The sequence below is a fragment of the Motacilla alba genome, chromosome 1A (genome assembly GCF_015832195.1).
Source record: "Motacilla alba alba isolate MOTALB_02 chromosome 1A, Motacilla_alba_V1.0_pri, whole genome shotgun sequence".
Taxonomy (NCBI): Eukaryota; Metazoa; Chordata; class Aves; order Passeriformes; family Motacillidae; genus Motacilla; species Motacilla alba.
The window spans coordinates 38,285,684-38,312,794 of NC_052031.1; the positions used below are offsets into that span (position 1 = coordinate 38,285,684).

The 27,111-nt window shown below is 38.3% G+C and overlaps 1 protein-coding gene across 6 annotated transcripts in view; it reads left to right on the plus strand.

The window, feature by feature from the left end:
- The window catches only part of SYT1 (synaptotagmin 1), a 330,932-nt gene that overhangs the window by 277,940 nt on the left and 25,881 nt on the right, over positions 1-27,111 (plus strand). For all 6 annotated transcript variants that reach the window (XM_038153158.1, XM_038153157.1, XM_038153156.1 and 3 more), the window contains one exon: positions 2,486-2,603. In XM_038153158.1, the coding sequence (XP_038009086.1) occupies positions 2,486-2,603 (118 nt within the window). The remainder of the gene's footprint in view (positions 1-2,485; positions 2,604-27,111) is intronic.

A 27,111-nucleotide genomic window follows, 5' to 3' on the forward strand; every position in this document is an offset into this window, starting at 1 on the left:
AAGCATAACATGATTACAAACAGAGAAGTGCTGGTGAGAGGTGATGTCTTCGTAGCAATAGCTGTTGAGTGTAAAGTACTTCCTGCAGGTACTGCTGTTGCACTCAGATCAGAAGCAACAATCCTAACACTATTTTATGCTTTCTAAACATTTTCTTGTCTCAATACAAGATTTAAAAAAAAGCCACCAAACAAATAAAAATTTTAAAAAACAACTAAGGATTGAAACAAATAACAGCTAAAAAAGCCCTTATAAATACCCACTGAAAGAAACAATTAGAAGCATGGAATTCATTTAAAAGGGGATAAAAGTTCCTATGCTGCTACAACTAAAGCTCTGCCTAATGAATCTGGAGGTGAGGCAGAGCCCTTGAATATTGGGCAATATGTAGGTACAGAGATCTCTAAGATGGAGGGACTAAAATAAGCTTTCATGTATACCTTGTTTCAGTCTTCGAAGAGCCCCGTGAATCCACAGGCAAATTTCAGCCAACTCTACAATGTAACAGAGCAGTGACTGTGGAGAGCACCAGGTAGCTGGGTGACCTGTGATCATGATAACACAAATCAATAAGCAATTGATTTCTTTTGTTCTGAACAACCTGCAAGTGATAGATCAACTTGACTGTTACCCTATCCAATATGGACTTGCAAAACCAAATGTCAGGTGAACAGGAGCATGTTTTGCTGTCACTGTGCCATTCGAAGCTCAGCTAAAGCCAGGCATGAGCTATGCAGATTGCCTGGCTGAAATCTGTATTTTCATTATCGGAATCTGTGCTGGAATTTAGGACAGTATATGCAGTCAGGCAGGAATAGTATTCTTTCATGCCAATGCAGTCATGTTCTGAAAGACATCTAGGGTTGTTCTAGATATGAGTAAATTTTTTAATATTTGTGTCAGTCCTTTTGAACAAGGTAATAACATCATTCTAGCCCTTCTGAGTCAGATAGAGGTCTCTTCCCCAACTACTCCCTTCGCAACCTGAAGAGTCCTAATCTGCTTACATGTTCCTTCTGCAGAAACTGCGTCATATCCTTGCTTATTCCTGCTGCTTTTCTTGGAATCTGTCCCAATTCTACCATATCCTTTTGAGGTGAGGAGGACACCATGAGTTTTCAAGATACTGACACAAGTGCATTCTGACAGCGTTATTTTTATACAGTACATGCATTTAACATCACGAGCTATTTTGTTTGCTCTGTCTAAGCAGTTCCTAACTACATGTAACTATGCTTGTTCTGTATGTTTCCTGACCACTGGTGATTGCTGAGACAGGGAACTATCTATTACTATCCCTGGATTTCAGTCCCAACTTGAAATAATCAGTTTAGATTGTCACATTATAGGTAAAGTCCTTTGCACATGGACTCTCTATTCTGTAGGAAATATCCACTACATCCGTGAGCATGTGAGTGAGTTGCTCTCAGTTGTGTCTAAGAAAACACTGGAGGCAAAGAGATATAATCACAAAAATGTACTTTATACTCTACTATCAGAATAAATTGTGGAAATAGACATATACCATAAGAACTAATGCCTTTGAAAGAGAAGCGTGGCTGTCTGAAATTTTTTATTGGTCTGCTTGGTGTAAGCTCATCCTTCTTGTCTCAAAAACATCCTTGTTAGCCCCCCTAGAGATACCATGGGCCTTGAAGGAAAGGAGGGAAGCAGCTTGGACCATCCAACTCATCATTTATAAGCAATATCCTCCCTCTCTCATCTGCAAGTTCCTGTCTCTTATTCATCCTTTTAAAACAAAGTTCCTGTAATTCTGGTCATCATTCAGCTTTTCCCTCGTTGCCAGGACTGTTAGGAAAATATTAAGCGATGAATTGCAAAAGGCTGCATTTGGCAGGATCTCAGATGATGGGCTGGAGGCAAAACCAAATCCTTCCAGCTATTCCTTATGTGAGGAGGGATGTACTGTGTCCTTTTTCAGTCTCTATATGCCTGGTTTTTCCTCTTCCAACAGACAAGAGACAAGTCTTTTTTTATACTGCATATTTTGTACTTTGTGGGCTTTTTGCTTTTGTGACAAAGTGTGATGAGAAAGATTCATATTACTGTTTCACAGAAAACAGCCTAGTAGCTGTGTGTGCATGTTTCTTAACAGATTTCCATTGAAATGCAGCCTGGAGAAAACAAAAAAATCCTGGCTTAGTTTAAAGAGCAAACAGTATTTGTGGGACCCCTATTGTCAGGGGTGAAATCGTGAGAAGTATCACTTACTTTCTGGCCAGCACATGTCTTGTCATTTGGTTGTATACAGGATAGTTGCTGCAACAGACTTGAAGTTATCAAGTATTTCATCTGGACAATTTGAAGTAGTTTTCTCAATATTGTTCATTTGAATGTTTTCTTTAGCAGTACAAGTCGGAGATGTAATCCTGCTCATTTTCTGAAGGGTTTTCAAAATTGCATTTTTCAAAAGGTAAAAAAAAAATCATTGAAGTAAAACATCATATCTTGTTTGCCTTCACAGCAAGAGAAGCTGGGTGATATCTGCTTCTCCCTCCGTTATGTGCCTACTGCTGGCAAACTGACTGTCGTCATTCTGGAGGCAAAGAACCTGAAGAAGATGGATGTCGGAGGACTATCAGGTATGTGTGTCAAAATCTCCTTGAAGATTTTGCAGGCTTTTAAAGCAGAAAATCAACTAGTTTTCTGTTGGAGGTCTACTTGGCTGAGAAGGTAAGGGCTCTTGCTCCCTGTCTGAAAGATGTGGTTTATGTTTTCTTGAAAGTTAGGGCATGACTGAGTATATCAGAACTAATTCTAGCTTAAAAAAAATCACAAGACATTGCATTCCACTCCAGGATAAAGTCTGAAGTGTTACACGATCAGATGACAGTGCAAGCTCTCTGTACTTTCCTTCCTTCCTGTTGCCTAGAGATAAATACAGACTATTCAGGCAGAGAAAAAAAAAATCTGACTACAATTCCTATTGTCTATTGAATCTCACAAAATGTGAGCATTTCACTGCATTGTTGTAGATAATAGGTTATAGAGGAACTCGCCACAGGTTGCCATGCTGACTGCTGTTTGAGGTGCTAGGAAGATTGTTTCTGCATTTGAAGGGCTCAGATGCGATTGCTAACACGTGCAGAGTTAGAGGTGCTCTGCATTTGTGTGTACAGCAGAAATCAAAATGACAGTCTGGTGCTTGTGGTAGGCAATGAGGCTGATACATCCGGCGTGCTCAGTACCTGCCAGCAGCCTTTCCATGGAGTGGGGCTGTGCACACTGTGTGTGGCAGGGTGTGTGCCACCTCTGAGGGAGGCACCTGGGCTGTGTCCCAGCAACCTGGTGCAGCTCCCTGTAGGTTTCTGTTCTCTGCTGCATCTGGAATTTGGACACAAATTACTGTATAAATTGCCAATTAGTTGAGACCAAATTAAATAACAAGATGCTTTATAAGATGAGGTCTTTCCAGGAGAATTTTGGTTTGTATGCCTTCCGTTTAGAAGAAACAGTTGCTCCCCACCATTGAGAATGAGGCTATTTCCAGCATAATTCTAGGACTTAAAACTTTTACGGCTGCCACTAACACATAGATGATGTAATTTCTCTTTTTGATTTACCAAGTGACGAGAAAAAAATTGTTTTGCTCTTTTTTTATAATCTTAGCACTTTTAGGTAATAGCTATATGCAAAATAAACAGAAATGGGAACTTACTGAAAGCAACTGTGAAGGTTTTATTTACCACTCTTGATGAGTATCTGGAGGACCTTGCCATAGGGTGGGGAAACAAAGTCTCCTGTCAATAACCACTTATTTTTTGGTTTTCATTTTACCTACATCTGAAGTCATCCACTGCACAGCAACAGACATAGAAGTAGCAACTGACATAGAAGTAAAGGACATACAAGTGTTGTTGTAGTCATTACTCAGTAAAGTCTGGCCTTTTCTTGTCCACGATGGACACTCGATTAAGACACACCACTAATAGTTTCCCTAACACTCATAATGAACAAATTGCAAATTAATGTTCATAAGCACATTTACTCCTAATGGTTTCCTAATGAAAGATTAGATTCTCATAATGACAAAGCGTGGGGACTTTTGACTGAAGGTTAGCTCTGACAGCCAAAGCATCTATATTCTTGTCCAAACTTCGTGAGAAATGTGACAGATAATGGGTACTCGGCTTATAACGAGAGAGAGGGGCAGGGGAAGCACTAATGAACTGAAGAGCTACAAACTTCAGATGGAGAATATAGTACATTGTGTTGGAAATAATTATGAGGACTTAATCTCCTCTATGTTCTGAGCCACATAGAGGACATTTAAATTTCTAGGGAAATAGAGGTTTTATTCTCCGTTTTTAGGGCCATGCCAAACCTGAAACATCATGTTCTCTTGGAGACAAACAAACCCAATGGGATACCATAGTTGTAGCAGGAATTCAAAAGTCACTGACAGTGATAAGTGGCAGTTAGTATGGTATTCCTGGGGCAGTAATTATAGATGAAATAATGTTGGTTTAAAGTAGATCCAGTATCTTTCATTAGGGAATTTATCTTTTGAATAAATTATGCAGGAACAACTTTGGAAATCAAGCTGAGATTCTGTTGTCATTATTCACACTAAATATTACCTACTCTCTAAGTGCTAACAAAGGTGACAGGATTTTATCTTGATTATCAAATATTTCCCCCTAGTTTTGTTACTTTTTGTAGATACTAAAATGTCTTTCCATATTATAAAACTGAAAATTTAACATGACAGTGGAGGTGGAAAAAGGTTAACAATCAAATGTGAACTCAAACTGAGTGTTACCTATGTATGCAACAGCACCATTAACAAGAGGTGAAAATGCTGTAGTTGACAGAGATGGGGAAACAAATCTTTGCAATTTTTCAGAAATAGGCAAAAAATACCTTTTTTGTTGTTATTTTTAGTTTGGGATATATATTTTAGTTATTCTTTCCTATTTTTGAGAAGATGCTGGAAAAGCAGAATCCAGATGTTTGGAAAGGGTTCTGCTTTTGTCTTGCACGCATCCTTTATGCCTCTGTGAAGTTTGCCTGCCTCACAGAGAGTAGGAGCAGGGCCCTGGCTCCTGCAGAGGGAGCACTGACAAGCATTCACAGTGCAGTGGGGGGCAGCTTTGTGGCTTCCTTCTGGCTGCTTTTCTCCACATCTTCTCTCCACATTTACTGCTGCTAGTAAATATCTGCTGTACCTTTGCACCTCAACAACGTGGGAGGTTTCAGCATTTACATTATTTTCACCCCCTATACAAAGAACCAGTCACTGTGGCTCAGTAGTCATCTGAACTTCTACTACTCTATATAAATTTATTGAATCCATAATTGTGGTAAATTTGGCTTTAAAACATGCTTGATTTTCTTTTAACATGTTGAAGTATATTGAGAGCACTCCCTTTCCTAGCATTTTTACAGGGCCTCAGCTGGTAAACCTTAATCCTCCTAGTCAGCATCTGTATCATACTTAATGGTTACTACAGCTGTTTAAAAAAAACACTTTATAAAAGCATTTATCACCAGCATTTTTCATCGATTTCATTAGCAGTCAAAAGCCAAGTATAGATTACTTTGGAAACAGACAATAAAAGACAACAAACTAATCATCAAATTCATTAGACTTACTGTAATAAAACCATATCACCCATCTGATTAATAAACTCTCAGGTCTTAAACTTAATTTCAACATCAGGCTGTGACTAGCAAACCTTGGCTCAAACAATGAAACTATTTAGCCTGAGTTCATCAAGTCACTGCTACAAGTGGAAATTATTACTTCTGGTGAGCAAGGGCCTCTGGCAAGCTATTATGCATATTCTAAAATGGCATTGTAATTATTTAAATTATATTCAAATGCATTGCTAATGAATCTGACATCTGGAAGGTGATGTGTAGGAATTAAGGATACAAAGCAATTATTATTTTTTTTTATCTGAACTTGGTGGTCTTGTGTGGCTTTATAGGCATACTTCACCTAAAATATCTATGAGACTTAGAAGCTTAGATCTTACAGGGAACTTAGACTCTCAAGTTACTCCATTGGTTTTGTTTTGTTCCAATTTCATTTAGGTGATTTGCAGAATTGGAAGATTTCAAAACCAGTTTGTGGTTTAATCTCTCCAAACAGTCCTTAGATATATAATCCAACTAATTCCTTGATAAGGGCACAATGCAGCTCGCCAGTGCCATTTGGTTCACAATGGTTGTCCGTTAGTTATGGTACTTCAATAGCTTTATGATCCTTTCAGAAAAGGACAGGAATTATCTGCAGCTCCTCTATGAGATATTCATCTAAATCAAAGTATTTAAATTAAGGATGAAACTTTATTCTGAATTCATTTTAATCTTACTTGTAATTGTAATTTTAACTTAATTTTTAAAGTGTATAACCCTCAGTGCCTGTGAGGGTTAGTAGCTAAATGTGGTCTGTGGGATAAATATGGTGCTTCTTTTTACTACATGAGAAAATCTGAAACACATACACACATTTGTACAAGCAGTTCTATAGATTTCCATCTATTTAGCAATACCCTCTACTTGTATTCAGTTTTGTTTTCCTGACATAAAATAAAAACTTTCATTTCAATTTCCATCAGCTGTCTCTGCTTTGACTAAGCAATCGTTGAAATAAATTACCTGAATACCTTGAAAAGCTTTCCCTCTAAACCTTCAGGAGTGGCTGGGGCTGGCTCTTAGACTGTTGTTATAAGGTGTTTGGCCACTCAGGCCTTTCAGCTTAAGTGCCTTATTTTGGTTTTGATTTGGGTTTTTTAAGAACTTCAGTGGCTCTGTGAAATACTGGTGAAATACTGGTTTGCATCAAGAAGTCAGCTTTTAGTAAGTGTAAGCCTTAATACATCTTGTCATCTTTTCAGGATTAATTTCAGTATGGTTTATTCCTTTTAAAAACCTTTGAAAGCTAATGTGATTTTGTTCTTTTTGTATTATTTTAGTATTCTTAGCTTTTAGTGAGTATATTTACCAGGAATGTATCCTAGAAGCAAGCAATACAGGCTTCCCTTATGTCTGCAGCACTGCTGCCTCTCACCACTCCCCAGTTTCAATGGGGAGTATGTGCCCTAGCTGGCATGGGCTCAGATATTGAGTGTAGGAATTGTTGCCAAGTAACAAGATACTGTAGCAGACCCTAAATTGTGCTATTTAGTGCAAATTAATGCTTAGAAAGAACTGCAAGGAGAATAGGATTGTCATTGGATCCATGTGCTCTTCCTTCTGCAGAAAGCTGAAGATACAGTTGTGAAAAGAAAGCAGCCCATAATCAGGCCCATTATGTGGGGAAGCTAATCTCAGCATTTATGGGTTATAAATAGAAAATACACAGCACCCCTTTGTGTCTGCCAAGTAAATATTCTGAACCATCTCTTGGGACCAAATGGTTCCCTAGCAGGAATACAGCTAGTTTTCTACAATTCAAAAGATTGCATTCACATTCAAAAGGCTTGGTTCAATGTCTTAGTTAAAAGAACTGAGAAATTAAAAATTATTTAGAGACCAGCTCTATGAAGACCAAGTGAATGCTCATTATGCAGTCAGGGCATTCACTTTAATAATTTCATGAAAACATAAGAAACCTTAAAAGCTGGCTAACATGAGTCAATATTATGGGAAAAGAAATACATCATTAATGCCATGGTCTTGTTATAAGCCCTATTGTAAGCATAACTCATCAAGTATTAAGGGAAGAGAAACAGCCTTATTAAAAGGTGAAAGTAAAAATAAACAACAAGCGACTACCACAGCTGTATTTTCAACCAGCCTAATTCTAAGGAATCCAGCAGAGATCAATACCAACAAATATTTTAAGACCTATACTCAGTGTGGAGGATCTCTACATCATCTCACACGTCAGTCTCTCTACTACACCAGCAGCGCTTCCAACAGCAGATGGCTGCAGCAATGCAGCTCTCTACTACAGCAGCAGTGTTTCCAACAGCAGATGGCTGCAGCAATGCAGCTCTCTACTACAGCAGCAGTGTTTCCAACAGCAGATGGCCGCAGCCGTGCATCTCTCACCGCAAAGCAGTTGCACAGCATTGCACTAAATTCATTGTGGGCTCCTACACTGGTGATAGCATCAGTCAGCAAATCTCCATCACATTAGAACCTTTCTCTCCTGACTGAAAGAACATTCTTGTTGGTGACATCTTCCATAGCGCTGGGCAGTAGGTGGAGGGTTGCCTGAAGTCGTCCTTCCTCAACAGTTAATTAAGGTATTAGGGAATTGTTTCTTATAATCCCAACTTATCAAGCCTTTGACATCAAGCTGTTTTCTTCCTCAATTTAAAAGCTGAAGTGTCAAAATCAACATATGTTCCAAAGTACAATGTGTTCATCATGGAAGCTATGTTAAAGGATACACAGACTCTCATATTTCAGGGCATTTTGGAAAGTCTTAGGAGGAAATTGTTTCAGGTAACTGTCCATTTTGTTGTGAGTCCACGATTTCCACTGCATCATATGCTACAACTATTGCACACAACAGTATATTGTATTGGATGAACAGTCAAATTTGTTGATTCATACAAAGAAGCAGAGTCAAATTGCTCTGCTCTTTTTTTTTTTACTATGAGGAAAACAAGACCATTCTTTCTGACGGTCAGAGAGGTCAGAGAGTTGTACTAAAACTGTGGGCAATGCTGTGAGAAACCTTAGGGCAGTCACTGTGCTGAAAAAGTGCCTTGGCTCAATAGCAGTATGACTAGCTTCTTGATTTGAGAAAGGAAAGGTTATTTCATGTAGACACTGACCAAAGTTGCAGGTGATCAGCACCTAGCTGGCTAGACTCTGCCAGTCAATAATCATCATTTTCTGGCATTTCTATTGATTTCGTCCTACCTCCCTTCCCCAAAACAAAGAATGTGTAGACTTCTTATTCTTTTATTTCAATAGCCACATTAAACAATGCATTTTGTGTTTGTATGCCTGTTTCTTCCTGATTAAATTATAGGAAGTTTTTATTTGGTTGTGCAGTCCCAAAGCAAGTGTATAGGTGTGTGTGTTAATCATCTCGTTTTCGTATAAGTAATTAATGCTTTAGATTTTCAAGTTCCTCAAGAATTTCATAGCAATGTGAGTGGCTGTAAAATGGATGTAGAAATACTGTAGATAGATTATAGAATCCTCAGGGAAATTAGTCAGTTCTCTAACAAATAAATTTAATTTCTTTTTACTCTCTGAAAATTGCAGCCTGCCTATCTTTTAATGGGCTTTAAGAAAAAAAAAATAGAAACTAAAAAAAGAAAGTATCTTTTTCATCTTTATAAATACAGTTTAGATAAATGCAGAGAAAGTAGGGAAAGTATAAATGAGGCTATTTCTTTTTCACAACAGTGTAAATTCATACAGGTTTTTAAGACAGCATGATGGGTGTTTTGTTAGCAATTGATGCAATTTTTTTAACTATTGATGCAGTTGAGATTTGCTGAAGTTTGTGGCACTGTCTGAAGAACTAGAAACAGTTTTAAAGTTTTTACATTACTTTAAGTCCCACATGCATCTTTTGTTTGTTTAATCCCGTGTGGGTAGAAAAATGATTTGTTTTGCAGTTGCTTGTTATAGACCTCCTGCCTCTGTTTCCAGTGTGTAACTCCTTTCTGTGCACATGTCAGTGGAAAGAAACATTTCACAAATTAGACCCTTGATCCCAGATTACTCCTGAAAGGAGCAGGGGTTGTATGCTAGGATAACTGCACGTTTCCCCTGGTACACTGCTGAAAATGTCCATGACAATGCAGAAAGCACGTGCTTCAGCGTAAGAAGAGAAATAAGAAAACAGGTCTTTGTAGATCTTGGTCAAAATCATTACTTTACATAAATCCTTTATGGGTCATAGCTGTTCAAATCTGTTTGCACATTTGGCAAGTGAAGCTCTCCAATGGCAGCTGCGAGATGCTATTTGGCAAAATTAAAAAGAAGCTTTCCCCTTGCCAGCTCCAAAGTTTATTTTCCAAAACCTAACTAAAGGTGAAAGTCAAGTCCTGCCCTGTCTTCTACTGATGCAGTTCCACAGAAAGGTGCCATTACCCCTCTTGAGGTAACAGAAGAGATACAGAATCTTGTTGCTGAGGTTGGGATGCCAACATTCAGTTTTTCTCATTGTGCCTTTTGTGTCTCTGAGTAGATTGACTGAATCTCAGTGGGGTTCTCTTTCCAAATATTTAATTCCTCACTCTCACTTCCATGATGCTGTCGATGAGGTAGGAAGGCCAGCATTTGAGCCCTGTCTTTTCCCTTCCAGCGCAGGTCACGCTGCTTTAGAGCTACTTTTTTCTGTTTAAAACAGTCTTGGGGTGGGGGGCAGTTTGATTAACTGGAGATTACCTGCCAACAAGGGGAAAAAGCAAAGCCCAGAAATGCCACTTTTCCCCAGTAAAGAAGGAATTATGTGGATGGAAGTGAAAATTATCTGGGTTTTATTCCTGGCTATTGGGGGTTTTTTGTCCATTTGTTTATGAGCTGTGAAAGTCAACACAGTCCCTTCTTCGTGAGGGTTGTCTTTAGCATGATTAACATGTATGTGTCACTTCTGGGAAATCTGCAGATGTGTTGAAGGGGATGGTAAGGCTGGGTATGAATGAGGATCTACACAAGTAAGCCCTTTGTTTAAATACTGATTTATGACAGCTAAGGTGCTAAACAATTATTTTACAAAGCTGAAGAGAGGAATCTGGTCCTTTTTTTAACTCCCTTAACAGTGTGATTAGTTTTGAAGCCAAAACTGGGTTTTCTTCCTCTGTTATACCAGCCTTGTTGGTAAGATGGAGTGGCTATGTTTCTCTCAACTCATGCACCTATCACCAATATAATAAAATAGTGCAACTGGTAATATGGAGGGAATAACTCCTGACTTTTTGTGGTTATTAGTGCAGTGATTCTAGTCCTCTCATGTTTATGAAGTTATCTTTTTTTCTGTCTTCTTGATGAATGTGCTATTGCTCATTCCCCACATGAATGCCTTTCAATTCTGCTCAGCTATCTTCAAGTTTACAAATAGCAACATTTTCACTCTATTTAAATCAAAGTAATTTCTGTGCAGGGGCTTCTTGCTGCATCCCATCAGATGAGATGTTAATGAAATAATTACTGAATAATGAAATATATAACTCAAGGAAAGACAAAAACAAAGGTGAAATAACATCTGTCCAGCATACGTACTGACAGACAAAACCTTCTTTATTTGACTGCAATCTTCAAATGTTACGTAATACAATTGACCAATGGGGAATGGATAATATATAGAAATTTTCTTACCAAATATGCCTAAAAAGAAATCTGTCATAAAAAAAATCCCATCCGCTGCAAAGGTCCTCGGTTTTCTACCTCTTTTGTGAAAGCAGAACACAGGATTTTAAACATCTGATTTTGTGAATTCCATCACAATGTAATCTCTCATGTCTGAGTTTGTCATAAATCAAATAAAGATAGAGATATACATTATAAAGCTATGCATTATCTAATAAAAGCTATGCATGATCTTATACTAGACAGATCCAAAATTTAATTCCTGTCCTATAAGTTTGAGTATTTTGGGATCCAAATGTAATCGCTGCAGCTCAGCAGCATCTTTGTAGGAACATCTTCAAGTCAGAGAAGTAAGGGGTTCTGTTTAATCTCAGCTATCAAGCCCAGTGCATGGGAATCTCCTTCTCCAGATTCCCAGTGGTACCACAGAACACTTTACATCTACAGGTCTGCAGGTTAAATCCACCTTTCCAGTGAAGTGAATATGATAATGTCCTGATTGAGCCCTAGTGAGAAAAAAGCATCCTAAATTCTTTTTGAGCCTTTTCAGAAATCTTTGCAGCGCACCTGGCTCCAGGGCCAGTCTCATTCCAGTGCTGTTGAGGGGGGTGCCTTCCTGCAGTAAGTCCCAGGAAGCAGAGTTGAAGTACTCAGCTGTATCCGTTGCTTCCCATCAGCAAACCATCACATGCTTATCAACATCTGAGGGATGCTAAAAGTAGCGATTGTGAGAGCTCGCAACAAAATGGGTTTTTTAAGTTCAGAAGCCCTGACTATGTGGGATGTGAAGAAATGGTTATGCAAGGATGTGACAGCATCAGCAAGTCTTGTGCTGCAAATTGTTTCAGCTGGTTGGAAGCTAAGCTAATTCAGGCTGCTCCCTCATGGATAAAAAAATAATGGGGCAAAGTATTTAATTTTAAAAAGTACGTGTTACTTTAGAAATAAAGTGTTTAGGATCTGGATCTGGAAAGCTATGGGAGCAAAGGTGTTTCTGAGAGAGGTTTCACTGGGGCTAAGGAAGCTTAAAGGGTTTTGGGCCAAGCTGCTTCTTGGATGGTGGTGGAAATCAGGGACTGGCTCGGCTGTTCCTGGAGAATATTTGTATTGCCCCACTGCTGAGGAACATCTACTTCAGGAAGTTACTGTCTGGATTCTGGTCAGGAAACCAGCACTTGATAAGAATAATCTTTTCATCTGATGCTGTGCTCAGTTTTTGTGTCTGGTAGTCCCTGTGGCACAGCAAGTGAGTGATAGCCTACATTGATTGAGTTCTTTGACATGAATTAGTCAAGAAATAGACTGAAGTATGAGATAGATCTTGCTTCTGTCTAATCTGGGGATTGACTGCATTTCTTTGATCAAGGTTTTAGTTCTTCACACAACAAAATGAAGTAGTATAAGAGAATCCACAACAATGCATTGACAGTCATTTGTTTATAAATGAAATTACTCAGACAAGCACCTCTTTCATATATACCAATGCACACTTTCCTTTGTGTAACTAATGCATCTGTGATATAATGAAATACCCATTGCTGTAGAGCCTAGATATTATGGTCCTCATCTTCAGGTTCCGTGAGGTAGCAGAGGATATGACTTAATTGATTTTCAGCCTTGAGGGAAGTTTTGCACTTGTGGAATGTTCTATTACATTAAGAGCTGGCAAAAGCCCAAGGCCAGCAGTAGTCTTCTGGTAATTTCTAATACACTTTTGTGAGCAATGGAATTACAAGGCATGGTTTCCATCCATTTCAGAGTGTGACTGGGTATTCTGATGTCTAATAAAATATGTGCTTCAATTGAAACTTTTTCCACAGTTTGAACATCCATAGTATCTCTTTCTCATGTCTATTTTCTGGTGTGTAATAAGAGGTAAGACCATCTTGGAGCTCTCACCTCATACAGAGATTCTTAGTAGGCTCTCTATATTCCATCTGGCTGCCTGCTTTCAGAAAACTTACAGGAATTTAATGTCTTCAAGAGGCCTGTGAACCTGGTCAATATGCTAAAAAGGTATGGAAAGGGGGCAGTCAGTCACCAGGCTGGTAATTGCACTCAAAGAACACAAAATTATTACCTACACTGTGTTTCCTTGGGAACGAAGGAAAAAAAAAGTATTTTATTTTATTGCAAATCCAGTGACAAACATGTTTTGATTCATACTTAAATCTATTCTCATTTTCTTGTCATATGGTGGGTTTTCTTTTTCTTTTTGATCTCTGTATAAAGGAAATTAATTTTTTTTTAAATCTAGATAGCTGCTCCAATCATTCCAAAAATCTAAATCACTCCATTATTCCCTCTCCCGACTTTGAATATCTTAAGCTAAACCCTAATTTTAGAAACCAGGTTTTGTCTGTATTGCTTGCCAGCATCTTTGTTCAGCAAAGAATGTGGTCCCCAAGCATTTTGTTTTTGTGTAAGGTTTGCTTTATGCAGAGCATTTGGAGGATAAGCACTTTGGCTTTTCTTGTTTACATTCTGCTTGCTGTATTTTCCCTTTGTTTACAATTCCAGCACACTTGAATCCTGATAGGTTAAATGGAAGGGAAGACAGGCATCAGACAGTTGGTGCCTGACCCATCCAGCACACGCCTCTTGCTTTCAGAACAGCCCAGTCATTTTTCACTGGAATTTTGAGGTGCATTCAAATCTGCCTTGGCATCTGTCCAGCCCTGCATAATATCAAGCAGAGAACATCCTGTCTGAGACAACAGATTGTTAGTTCAATTATATTCCTGAAATTGAGTTAAAATTCCGTGAAAGAGGCTTCAAAATTGAAGGACCCTATGGGAATGTTGTGGGGTTTTTGTTCATTTGACTTATAGCAATCAGGCATACTAAATGAGATGCATTGTATAAGTGCATGTTCTGTTTGTTGTTTATGTCTGTTTATGTTGTATTTGATAACAGAGTGAAGGAAGTAAATTGATAGCACTGCCATCTATAGATAAAACAAAGGTCTCGTGCTAAGCTTGTTTAGGTAAGTGGAGGAGCTTGGACTTCTTGCCTAAAATACTGTTAACAAATTTTTATTATAACCAGAGAGAAGAACTCTGAGTTGCTTCTGAATATGATTAATGACAATTCCTCATTAATAGTGACCAGATTTTATGTTACTGACCAGGGTTTCTGAAGTGTGATACAGTAATTAAATAATCCTTCAGTATCTGTGGGTCAGACTCAGTTACAAGCACTCAGGATCCCTGCTGGTCTTACTGGGCTGAGAAGTATATTTTTCTAATCAGGGTTGTGTCTGGCATATTGAAAAGACTGGTAGCCTTGCTGTAACTCATTTCAGTCCATTTTTTTAGTAAAGGGAAGGTGGTGCTGTTTTTTTGGCAGAGATCCAAGCATCCATATGGTACAATAGTGTTCTGTATTAATTCTAGTGTTGTTTCATTGAAAGATAGCGTTCTGGTCAGATGCAAAATGTTCATGCCCAGTTTTGTATTTTTACCCTTGTTTTCCTCTATTGATTTTTATTTATTCTCAGAAGCACAAAGGCCAGATTTTCCATCTGCCAGTTTTATCTCTCCTCATACACTGAGTGTTTATTTTCCTCCTTGTTTCTCAAATTGCACACGTATCTGAAGAACTGAAAACTGGCTGTAACACATGAAGTTAGGTTCTGCCATTTCACAACATTCCAATAAGGCATATTTCCAGATTGTCTGATGGATTTCCATTAGGTGAAGTTTCTGGTTTATTATGTCAAGGGTGATACAACTCAGATTTTGGATATTCTAATGCTCTTTTGTTTAAGCATTTCATGGCCACATAATTACTAAAGGCTTTGGCTATTTCTGGAGTGCTCTGGGTTGACTGGATATTTGGTCTGCTTGTGCATAAATGAATGTCACCTTTTTGCTCCTAGGAAACAAGATACACTACCTGTCACTGTCTGTGAGTTTTATTTCTTGTCAGCAATTTCTATGTGAATTTTATATGGGTGTAATAAACTAGTTTGAATAGCACATATTCCTAAGTGATCTGCAAACCATAGTAAAGAGAAAAAATGCAGCAATTAGTGTCTCACAAACTAATCAGAAGAAACAAGGCATAGAAGAAACAATATGTCACTTAATGACTTCGCCGTATTTGCATGATAAAGATACTGGGCAAGATGAGAAAAATCCCTAAATAATGACAGCAAAAATTGTAAGGGAGAAATTGCATGCGAGCTGCCAAGTAGGCAAAAATTTGGGGTTGATAAATGATGCAAAGAGTTGTCATCTATGCATCACCAAAGACTTGGCACACTAAGACAGTTCAGACAATGTCACAAAAAACACAAACCACTGTAGAAAAGCATACACTAAATCCACAGCTTGCATTTTCAGCTCTGAAGTCCTCCTTCAGTAAACTGAAGCATTAAAGTTGGTTCAACTGCATATTTTCAAACTTTACATCAACAGCATGTGCTGATATCAGCCCTCCAGTTGTAGTGTTGTAGCCATGGAGCTCAGCAGATAACATACTAATCAATTAAAGGCAATGAAGGGCAAGACAGGACTTACCAAAATGAGCAAAAACTTCAGCTATAATTTTTATTTCAAATAAGGACAGTGCATGAATTTAAACTCTGGTGGGTGACAGGACTTCGGCTTAGCCGTGTACTTTTGAAAATCCCATCATAATTTGGCTTTTAAAGGCATTTTAACTAGACTTTTATCAATTTTTCCTGGTTCAGTCAGAAAGATCATAATTTCATCAATCAGCAGTTGAGGGCCAAGTTTTAATAAACTGAAAGGCAGAAGGTTGGTGTCTCAGTTGTACTCAGTTATATAAACTCTTTTGCATAGCTCTTACAGCACAAAAAAAAAGCTGCAAATGTTTTTTGCAGTGAATTAGAGGACTTAAAAATCAAAAAGTAGTTTCTAATACTCAAGGCTTAATAGATATTTTAGGGCTTAAGTTAATACTTACCTGAGTCTCTTGGATATGCAGTTAATAGGAAGATGAGAGAGGGCATTGGAATGTAACCTTCTGTCAAGTGATTTGAATAACCAAATTTGAGAAGAAAAATGTGCATATTGCTCATTCCCTTGAGCCCTTTCATCCAAAAGCTGATTCTGAGGTGTCAATGAACCATATGATAAAAAATAATTTAAGGAGAGTTTAGACTAGTAAGCACACTTCAGTTTCTAAGGTGTAACAAAAGGAAAACCTCTTTTTCTGGGTCTGAGAAGTACCTCTAGCATTTCTCAGGGAATCTCTAAATGTTAGTATTTAAAATGGTTCTGCAAATGCAGTTGCATGAGGCAATGGAGATATGGGTGGCATGGAAATGTGACTAATTTAGTAGTAGTTTCTGTTCTGAACCTTTGAAGAAATCTTACTTTCTGGTTCCTACTTTGTAGTATGGTTTGTGGGTGGGCTTTAACTCAGAACTTTCTAACATAAAATGCTTGTATGATCCCAGAGAATGAAATCTCCCAGATTCAAAAACTTCATCCGTCCTCATCCACTTAAGTTTCCTAAGGAGTGCTTTGAAAAGTCAAGACCTGCCATATCCTGCCAGATGCCCTTGTCTCAGGCACCTTCTTATTTCCTTGTGTGTAGATTTGAGAAGAGGGTTTAATTTCCTGGTCACCAGCCAAGACTACCCTGGTAAAATAGGAAATGCTTAGAGAAGGTGGAGTATTAAATTACCTCATATTGAGTAGAAATAGGACTGAGGTTACTGCTTTCCTGGTGCATGTTTTACTCATGAAAACCTAGTCTTCACAATGACCTTCTCTGTTTGCAGGGACAGCTGCATTTTTTTGCCAAGCAGGCAAAGGCTGTTCTCTTGTGCAGAGCTCGGTCTCCACCTCTCAGTTTGTCTCTGTGCTAAAGATAAACTGAGCCGGCCAGGGTACATCCCAGAGGGATCTAAAGTGTGCACTCTTCCATATCCCTAAATGTTTAGGAGATTGAGGGCACCTCCACATGTTGAGTGAATGTATTCTGTGGGGGATGCAGTGGTGTGTTGTTGGACACTTAAGAAAAACAGTTTCCAGAAAAACACCTCACAGCGATGTCCTCTCACCCGTATATGTAAGGTCTTTTTGCATTTACCCTTTTGGTACCCAGAGTTTGCCGACGTTGTTCTGAATGCTACTTTGAGCCTTAAAGTTGACTCTCCACACTAGTACCTTGGGTTTTGGCCATATGTAAAGGTCTTGGGCTAAGTTTGGCCTTGGAGAGCATTTCTTTCTGCCTTTATTTGCACTCAATTCCACACATTCCCAGTGTGGAGCAGGACTGCCCCCTGTTGTATAGAGACAATGTCCAACTAAGAGGGACTTCTTGTGGGCTCATGTAGCAGTAATAATAATAGTAGGTCTTGAATTTCATTGTTTTTACCTTCTCTTTTTATCTATGCTCAGATCCCTTTCTTTCCTGAGACTGTTGTGTATTATTTGTATCATGGCTCTGCTTAAGATCTCCAGTCACTTTGATCATGCTTATGTCCTGAAAAACTTAATAATAAAGGCCTCATAGCAGAATTCTAAATATTCTTTCTTCGTGCTATCACCTGAGCATGAATCAGGAATATAGTGGGCAAACAGGAAATGGTAAATACTCCTTATCAAATACATAGAGGCAACTATTTTCTCAGGGAGGTTAAGTTGCTTACAGTCAGTGCAAGCCTGGAGAACCAGTAGCCAACACAGTTTAAAAGCTCACAGCTGAAAATCTGCTCCTCAGGTTTTTATATTCACAGAAATTGAGGTACATCATTCCCCAGTTCAAATTTGAAACAGATTTTCTTTTTCAGCTTATCCTTCATACTCAGCCTCACTGAATGAATTGAGGAGCATCTGTAGATTTCAAGGAAAAATTTGGTACATCTGTAGCTGAAACTGTCTCAAATTTCCATTGAATCAGATAATTCTTATCAGATATCCTTGAAGATGATAAGAGGATCAATGCTGTCAGCAAGTTCAAAGCAGCATGAAAATACAATTTGATGAAAAGCAGCTTCATTGTAATGCAAAAAAACAGCACCCCAGCCATTCCTGTAGTGCATGTGCAAGAGTTTGAGTGATTTGAATGCGGGATTCCTGATACAGTAATTTCTGCTATATATGAGACCCAGAATGATTACCTGTAGAGGAAATGGACCTGCTCATCATGAAGGTCTTTGTAGAGATAATGCATACACCTGTTCAGGAGATGTAATAGTTGTGGTTGAAATACCAGGTCTGAAACACAAGGGTTAGCATGGATGGTTAAGCTTTTAAATCACTTGGAAGCAGCTGATTTTAAGTTGCCATGGCAAAGGATTTTCAGACAATGAGAAGCTTTTACATTAATATCTTTGTAAGCCTTGTTGTGATAGAATTGTCTCTGAAGAGCAGTCTCTTTCTTGCTCCTGCTGACACACACAGTTACAAAATCATCAAGTAATTATATAGGTCTGTAATGACTTTTTTGGATTTCTTCTCTATGGGTTTTGCCACTGATTTGTAGATTCCCTTTTTGTTAGATTTTTATTATAGGGAACAGAATTATTTAACATTTTGTTATCAAAAAATTCTGAAGATATCCCTTGTGTTTTCAAAAAATAGCAAGGTATAGAAATGACAATCTTTTTCCATTGTGTTAGTCTATTAATTTTGAACAACAACTGAATAAAACCTGTCTGAATAAAAACACTTTTCTTGACAACTTGGTTGGTTTGGGCTTTTTTGTATTTTCTGGCTGACATGGCTGGAGTTTTTAGGAGCATGTTAGGTTCCTTGGTCCTCTTATCTTCCTACTCAGTGGCCAAAATATAGGTCTGAAAAAGCGTGTCCTATCTGAACTCAGGGCGAGATAAAAAACTTATTAGTAGGGGAAATTAGTAGAGAATTTTGCAGGGCCTTTGTTTCAATTTTGGGAGGAGAGAGCGTAGTGTCCACTCACGACAGCTTGGACTTAGCCCTGATTGTTGCGGGTTCATTTTAATGTCGCTCTCCTGCCAAGCAGGAGCAGAACAAGGGTCTGTTTAAGTGGTTAGGCAGCCCTGGTTGGCCACTCATGTGCACATGGAGTCTCAACACACAGAAAACCAAAGGCCAGAATTTGTATTCCTGTTAATCTTTGCCAGCTGCACAGCAGCTCCCAGCTGATGCAAATGGTGCTGGTAGCACATGCTGGGTATCAGGGGCTGGCAAGCAGTAATGCCAGTCCCTTCACTGCCACCTCCTCCTGGCTGCCTGTGGGTTTGAGTGCTTTGGAGGTACACTTCCTAAGATGTCACTTCCCCTGCCAGCTGCAGTGACAGGATGCTGAAGGGGAGGTTTACAGGAGGGGAGTTTTCCAAGGAGGACTTGGAGGAAACTGGCACTGAGTTTCTAGCAGCACTGAAGCTCTGACATCCATGCCCAGTGGCACTTTGTCATACCAAGATTTAATGGGCTTCAGGACATAAAGTGAGATGTATTTGTTCTGACACACTTTTAATTAAGGTTTTTATCAAATTCTTTTTTTTTTTAGTCTTTATTTGACATTGGCCATTTCTTCTTTGGGATTCTGTAGGTCTGAAAATCTTTCAGATAGGGCTTTAATTGCTGCCTTTCAATTTAATTATTAGTTGTGTATTACATGGGAATGAAGCTGATTCTTTTAAGTTAGCACAATATAAACACTTCCTACTCTCAGCTGCTATGCTAATGCACAGGAATGGGATCTACATCACAATACATTGTCTCCATTCTCTATATTGCAACACAGGCTCTTTACTCAGTTTAGTGGCAGCTGTGGCACACAAGTAATTGGGACCTGAAAAGTCTCTGTGGATATTATTAATTTTAGTCTTAGGAGGTGCCTAGATTTTAGTCTAGGAGGAGGTACCTAAATTCCAATAACAGCATAAAAACATATTTAAAGACAAACTGATTGATTGGATTGCATAAATAGATTGATCAAATTAATCTCAAATACATACATTTTTGGACATGTATTATTAGTTAGGCAGAACATGGAGTCAGCTGATGTGAGGGTGTGGAAGAGATTCTTTGTACGTCAGTCTAAGTTGTTAGCTGTTAACTCTTGGAAATCAGCCAAAATATTTATGATTAGTAAAATGAATTAAACAGGAAATCTTTAGCGATTAATGATGTAATTGAAGGTCTCTTAAATAAAATAGTCCAAAGTTACAAAAAAAGGCAAAAATATGTTAGGAGAAGATTTAGTAATAAGTTGGGAGAGGGGGGGATACGAAATGAAGGATGCTGTGTAGTGGGTGGGGATAAGCTCATTTTATGTAACAAGCTAATTTAAAAAGTGAAATACAGAAATAGCTGGAAAACTGAAAAATAACTGCACTGCAGCTTTCACATGTTCACAGCTCTTCCAAAGAGCTTGAAGTCTATAATTTGAAGCAGCAATGAGGAACTATTCACCTGATATGTGAGCACACCAGGGCTTAAATTCTCCAATCTTTCTCCCATCATGGAACAGAAAATGTGCTCACCACACAGCTGAAGAGCTGGTGTCCCCTGCCTGTGTGTTCACATGCTGTGGACAGAAAATGTTACAGCCATAGAGTGAATGTGTTTGTAGTCTGGCAATAAGAGGAGCTCTGTAAGCCCACAGGAAAGTGAATAACAAGAAGGATGGCATGAGGTTCCTACAGCCCTTGCCTCCCTTCTCTCCCAGAGGACATGTAGAGAAGACTTTGCAGTGCAGGCGGCCAAGCTGTGGATTTAAGGGAGGCTTCAATCCACGTACTCCCCCAAACTGCAGAATGGCTTTCTACCTTTCTGGTTCGTTTTTATTCTGTGAAGCCACAGTCCTAACTAAAGACCTTGTCTGGTTTGAGCTGGAAGTGTTGGAGTTGCTATTGATCTGGGCATTCAAGATGGCCATTTATTTTGGGGAGGGAGTTCTTTGCCTTAGCATTAGTGTAGGTTTAAAATAACTATATAATTTTAAGAGTAGGTAGTGTCACGACTTTTTGAAATCGTGTACATTGGGTTTGCATTTTCCAGGAGAAATCAGTTTCAGGCCTTTCTGTTTGCTATAGAAACAGAACAGTAATTTCTGCTGAACTGCTTCTCAGAGGTAGGCAGCTGTGAGTCATCCAGTAGTTCTGAGGGGCATCAGCCAAACATTCCCTTAGTGAAATGACTAGAAAATATTTTTCAAACTTTCCAGTTACCTAAAACATCACTGAATCATACTAGAGATATCTAAGGAAACTTTCACTGCCAGGATGGTGTTTTGGTCTGTCATGGGTACCTGAGAATACATCACACAAGTAATAGGAACAATATTGTGAAGCTGATATTTCATTGTTTAAATGATTAATCATGCAATATGTATGACTTTTTGGAAAATACATATAGCAGCACAGCTGTTGTTGTAGCAATAATGGAAGGGAACATAAAAGACTGGTAGCTATGACAGATGAAAATGTGAGCAGAGATGTGGGTTCCAGTTTGTTATGCTCAGTGCTGTGGTCAGTAACCTGTAGTGTTTGGTATTTCTGTAGTAAATAAAACCCTGAAAATACTGCTTTTATATTATCAGGCAAATCCCCTGTGTGGGAGTTATCTCTTGCAGGAGTGGTACTGAACAGGTGTCATCCTCTCTCATTCCCACACTGCTCCCAAATCAGAATAATTTGTAGTTCTTATAACCAAGACATACTGGAAGAAATTAACAAACATTCCCATTGTACAATATTAAATTAGCATTCTGCATCATCTGTGGCCAATCCCAGAAGACATTTGCATCTGTATGAGATCAGTATGCATACGCATCAAATTATCAAGCATGGATGCAGAATTTTTTGTTAAGTGACAATCTTCGTTTGTCAAGTATTGGTAGCATTTAAACTGAACAACTGGAAATCTCTGATTTAGGAGTATTAAAAAAATCAAGCCTGTGACTCTATTTCCCATCTATTTTGTCTAGTTGCATGTTTTATGGAAACTTGTGCAACCATTTTTATAATGCTTTTAGCATGTTTTCATCTTTTTCTCCTTTTTATGACTTCCCCAATAATGATGCCAGTTTGTACACATTTCAGTTATTTTGGCTGCATAATTTTTTATCGCTTCATTAATTGCCTTGTGGATGAAAGAAAACAAAATTTTTGCATAAAAATACTTCTATTTTGAAGAACTATGTCCACCTTTATCATGCTAGTTTAACATACCCAAGTGTACAGTACCACCACAGAATTGGAACAGTAACAAATATCCCTATGATCTTTATTCTGCTTTCATGGCATGTATGAAAGAAGGGCATCACTTTATCTGATATACTTATGTGACATTCTTATGGCATACCCAGACAATATTTTTAAAATTTTGTTTGTATAAAGGGTGTTTAATACCAAAATTCTGAAATAGTGTTTGGCTGTTCTCCTTCTCCAGCTGATTCTTATCATCAAAAAGTGAGGTCAGTCTGAGATACAGATATTACATGCCTAACTGACTGAAGCTAAGCATAACTCTGAGAGCTGCTAATAAATGCTTTTGTTGGAGTGCAAAATAAGAACATTTTGTCTTCTTTATAAGAAACCCAAAACCTGCAATGTGATAGTAGTTGACATTATTCAGACAGTTTAGCCTATGATTCTTCAGAGCAGTGATCGTGTTGTTGTTTATTTATGCACAGTAGTCTTGGTCATGGATCAGGTTCCAACTCAGTTCATGATGGGAAGCTAGCAGTGTCATGAATACTAGCCTCCAGCTGTGAGTAAATTCTGACTTCTATGTCATGTAAATATTGCTGTGCTAGTACAAGTGCTAGTACATCAGATGAAAAAAGGCAGTATGGATTTTTGTGTTTGCTTTTGTTCATTGTTAAAATATATGCAATCCCTCTCTGAGATGGTATCAGTCTCAAAATGATCCTGCAAGGAAACCTTTGAACATGAGTTTAAGCAGAGTGTTTTTCCAGCTAATCATGCACTGCAAAAGAAGAATCTTCAAAGTTAGGGAAAAACATATTTTCCAGTCCTATATAAGAAATAATTTGAGAGCTGGGTGATAATAATTTGAAAAAAAAAAAAAAAAGAAAAAAAAAAAAAAAGAAACAGACAACAGCATTAAAAAAAAGGCAAAATCCACATGTCATTAGGTCTAATGTGGATCAAGAACACGGGCAACAGCTACAATGGACTCTTCTTATTATTTTCTATACATGGGTAAAGTTTCCAACAGAAGAGAAATATGTTCTCTTTAAGAATTATTACAATCTTTACTTAACCTCCATGTATAAAGAATAAGAATTTCGTATTAGTATGTGACCAAGAGAAAGGAGATGAGGAAATAGCTGAAAATTCCTTTGGTTCACGCAGTTCTGCTTGCTGTGCCAAGCAGATCCTTGACTGCCCACCTGAGAGGACAAAATGTGTTAGCAAATGCAAGGCAACAACCTGAACCTTTGTATGGCAGATAGCTGGAGGTAGGAGCAGGGTCACAGAGTACCAGAACAACTGAGATAACGACAGTCTTTGGACTAATGTGCTCTCCACTGGGAATGTTCATGAACTAAGGAGCATTTTAATAATTCTGAAAATATCATCATGTTCTGCTCTCACTTTAAGCATTTTAAATGGTTACAAAAATGCTCATTTTGCTGTAACACACCTACTGTGGAAGTATAGAAAACAATCACTAATTATTTTGTTTGTTTCTGCTAAGGACTAGGGCTCTTTTGAATATTTTGATGGAGTTCAGTTTCAGCATCCTTAAGTACTTACTTAAGTCTCAAAGATAAATTAAACTATTTTGTAGAACATATTAATTTAGCAGTTTATGGTCACAGTTGTATGGTCATTAGTTCTGAAAAATGACATGCCAAGAAAATTACATCAGTATAAAATCCAGCCCATATATTAGCAGATTCCTTTATAAAAACAGTGCCATAAAATTTTTCTCATTTTTTTTTCCCAACAGTAAACAGGCACAGTGTCTTCCTCTACACATAGAGATATATGGATGTGCAGTATATCATACATATTGTAGGAGGTACATATCCGTGGGCTCTATCATTGTGGAAAGCACTGCTGACTTTAGACCTAAGCAGCCTTCTTACGGACTTGAAGCAGTTGCTGTAAGGGCCTGGAAAGTGTGTGCAGCATCTGTCATGCCATATATGCTTGAGCTGGAGATTCAAAAAAGAGGTTACAGTCTGAACAGTAAATTGCTTTCCTGGTGCAAGGTAAGGTGGGGATTTTAGATGCTGGAAGGGGACATGGACTATCCTCCTCAAGTGAGAAAGAAGGAGCAAGTATAGAGTAACTCACATATAAATGAGAACACTACATTCCTAACATGTATTTATGTTGATGTTTCGATCTGAGCAAGTCAAATTCTCATAAGGATAAAACACTTTTCATTTGTCCTTGGTCCGTAAATTGAACTTCAGACTGCAAGATGGAAAAATCATTAGTAGGGAATTGGTCTAGGGATGAACATGAACCTGATTTTCTAGTTCAACAAAAGACTTGTTCAATCATGTTGGTGTGTGTGAAAGATTATATAGAGTGCTACTGGGCAGTAAAGGCATGACTCTATACAAATTCAGCACAGATGTGAACAATTTAGCCAAGTGCAAAGCACAGTGACAAGGTCCAAAACAAAGGTAATGCCATTATTTTGATCAACAGAGTATGTCACATAATTTGTTCAAGGAGTGATCGCGATATTTTAGATGTTGGGTGGTGTGTTTAGGGTTGACTTTTCAAATTCCATCTAGTATACCTTTTTACTTGCTGGACGTGGTGTGTCTAGTGGACTTCACTATTGACAGGCAGACTAATTAAAAAATAAATTGACATGCCACTGGGGCTTTTATCAAAGAGGAAAATATTATCATCTGTTTTGCTTAGATTAGGAAGCTGAGAGCAGATAAACAGGAAACAAAAAAACCAAAAAAAAATCAGCAAAAAAGACAAAAGTGTGTCAGAATTACCCTAATGCAGCAGGTAGTTGTTCTGGTCTGGTGAATATACTGTGCTGCAATATCTGAAGCAGTGCCCCTGTTGTGATTCATTATCACTATATAGCACGATTGGAATTAATAACGAAAGACAATCATAAACTGATGATAGAAATTCTAGTGTTCCTACATGGTTTTATAACTAAGTGGCTAAATAACTGTTTTTGTGGAGATAATTCCATTAAAGAGATAACAAAAGTAACCTTTACAGATAAGTAGTTACATAATTTAGTCTGGTAGGGCATTATTGGCCTAATTCTCTGCTTATCTGAACAGATAAAATTTCACCAACGATGATGATGATGTGCCCATTTATTCTAGCAGGGAGCTGTGCAGTTTTAAATTATCTGATGTTGTCTGAAGTGCCTCCTTGTCTTTGCCTTGTTAGAATCAGTTTCTCACCGGGGTTGCTTCAAAGGCAGCTTTGGGCAGCACAATTGGTTTTTGTGGCCTGGGGACTGAGCCTGGGATCGGGACATAGCAGGGTGCTGGCTGGCATCTAAATATGTAACACAGCATGGTCCTTATTCTTCTTTTGTAGGAGAGTGCCACATAATTTTCACTGATCAGCAGCCTTTGTCTCTTGAGCACTAGCTGAGGAATTGTGTTTCCACAACCATAAATGCTGTAATTGTGCCTGCCTTTACTTTATGTGTGCCATGCAGAGCTGTTACTCAAACAAAAGCCCCACTGACTCACCTCGTGTGCACTGCCCATGTGCCTGTTCTGCCATAACTCAGTCTGCAACAGACTTAGCCAATTCCTATTTCTCAGGTTATCTAAGTTTTTTTGTGTGCAGTATTTTTAATTGACAATAAATCCAGCTGGGATGCCTTGTTTGTGCAAAACACAGTTACTTTGTCATGCCAGAGGAGGACTGTCAAACACTGATTGTGGAAAATAAATCTTTTATTTCCATTACAAGAGAGAATGGCATGAAATTCTCTCAGGCACATGATGTGACTCTTGGGAATAGTGCTGTGCAGGGCCAGGAGCTGGACTCGATGATCCTTGTGGGTTCCAACTCAGCATATTCTGTGATTCTGTGAAAATTACAATGTTTACAGAAGTGTTTAGGAAATCAAGACAACAGTTTAGAAAAAGGGCAAGTTTTAGCCTCCTCTGGGTTGTTCAAAACTCTGGCTTCCTTGAAACCTCATACTACCAAGGTTTCTACTCTTGGGAATGAACACAGACAGGAGGATTTTTACATTCTGTGTTTGGAGCAGGGCAGAAAGATCTTCTCGTGTAAAGGACTCCCAGGGGAGTCCTTTCTACACTAGGTTAGCAGCTACTAAAGCATAACCATGCCCAAATTGTTCCACTCCTATAAGTAACACAGTGTGCATTGAGGAGGGAATATCAACCTCTTTCACTTTCAGACAAGCTTCTTAGCTATTAGGTTCAATGCTCCTTCCTTACTGTTGTCTCACCCTGGTTGTTTGTTTGTTTGTTTGTTGTTTGTTCAGGGCTTGTTTGTTTTGTAAGAAAAGGCCAAAGAGGGTAATTCCTTGATCCCTTAAAAAGATGAAAAAATATGATGCAAAGACTAGCTGTCTGACCTCTTGCATCTTTTAAGAAGCATCACATTTGAAACCAGTCGGTTGTTTTTGTTGACCCTGGGCCTGGACAAGGGTTGCTGTTCTTGGAGTTGTATTTGATTAATTCTACGAGGACTTAAATAATATTTTCATCTTGTACTTTGGAAAACCTCCTAAATATGATTTTGAAAAAGTTACTGCTATCAACAGGTAAGAAAAGTTACCTTCTTTAAAGAGAGCTTAGTATATTCTGGTATCATCATTGTACCAAGCTGACTCTAGGCTGACATGAGTAGCTTGTAATAGCTGTGAATACTCCTGTAAAATTTTACTTAATGTAATGTTGCTCAACTGTAATTTTTTTCTCAATTAGTAAATCAAA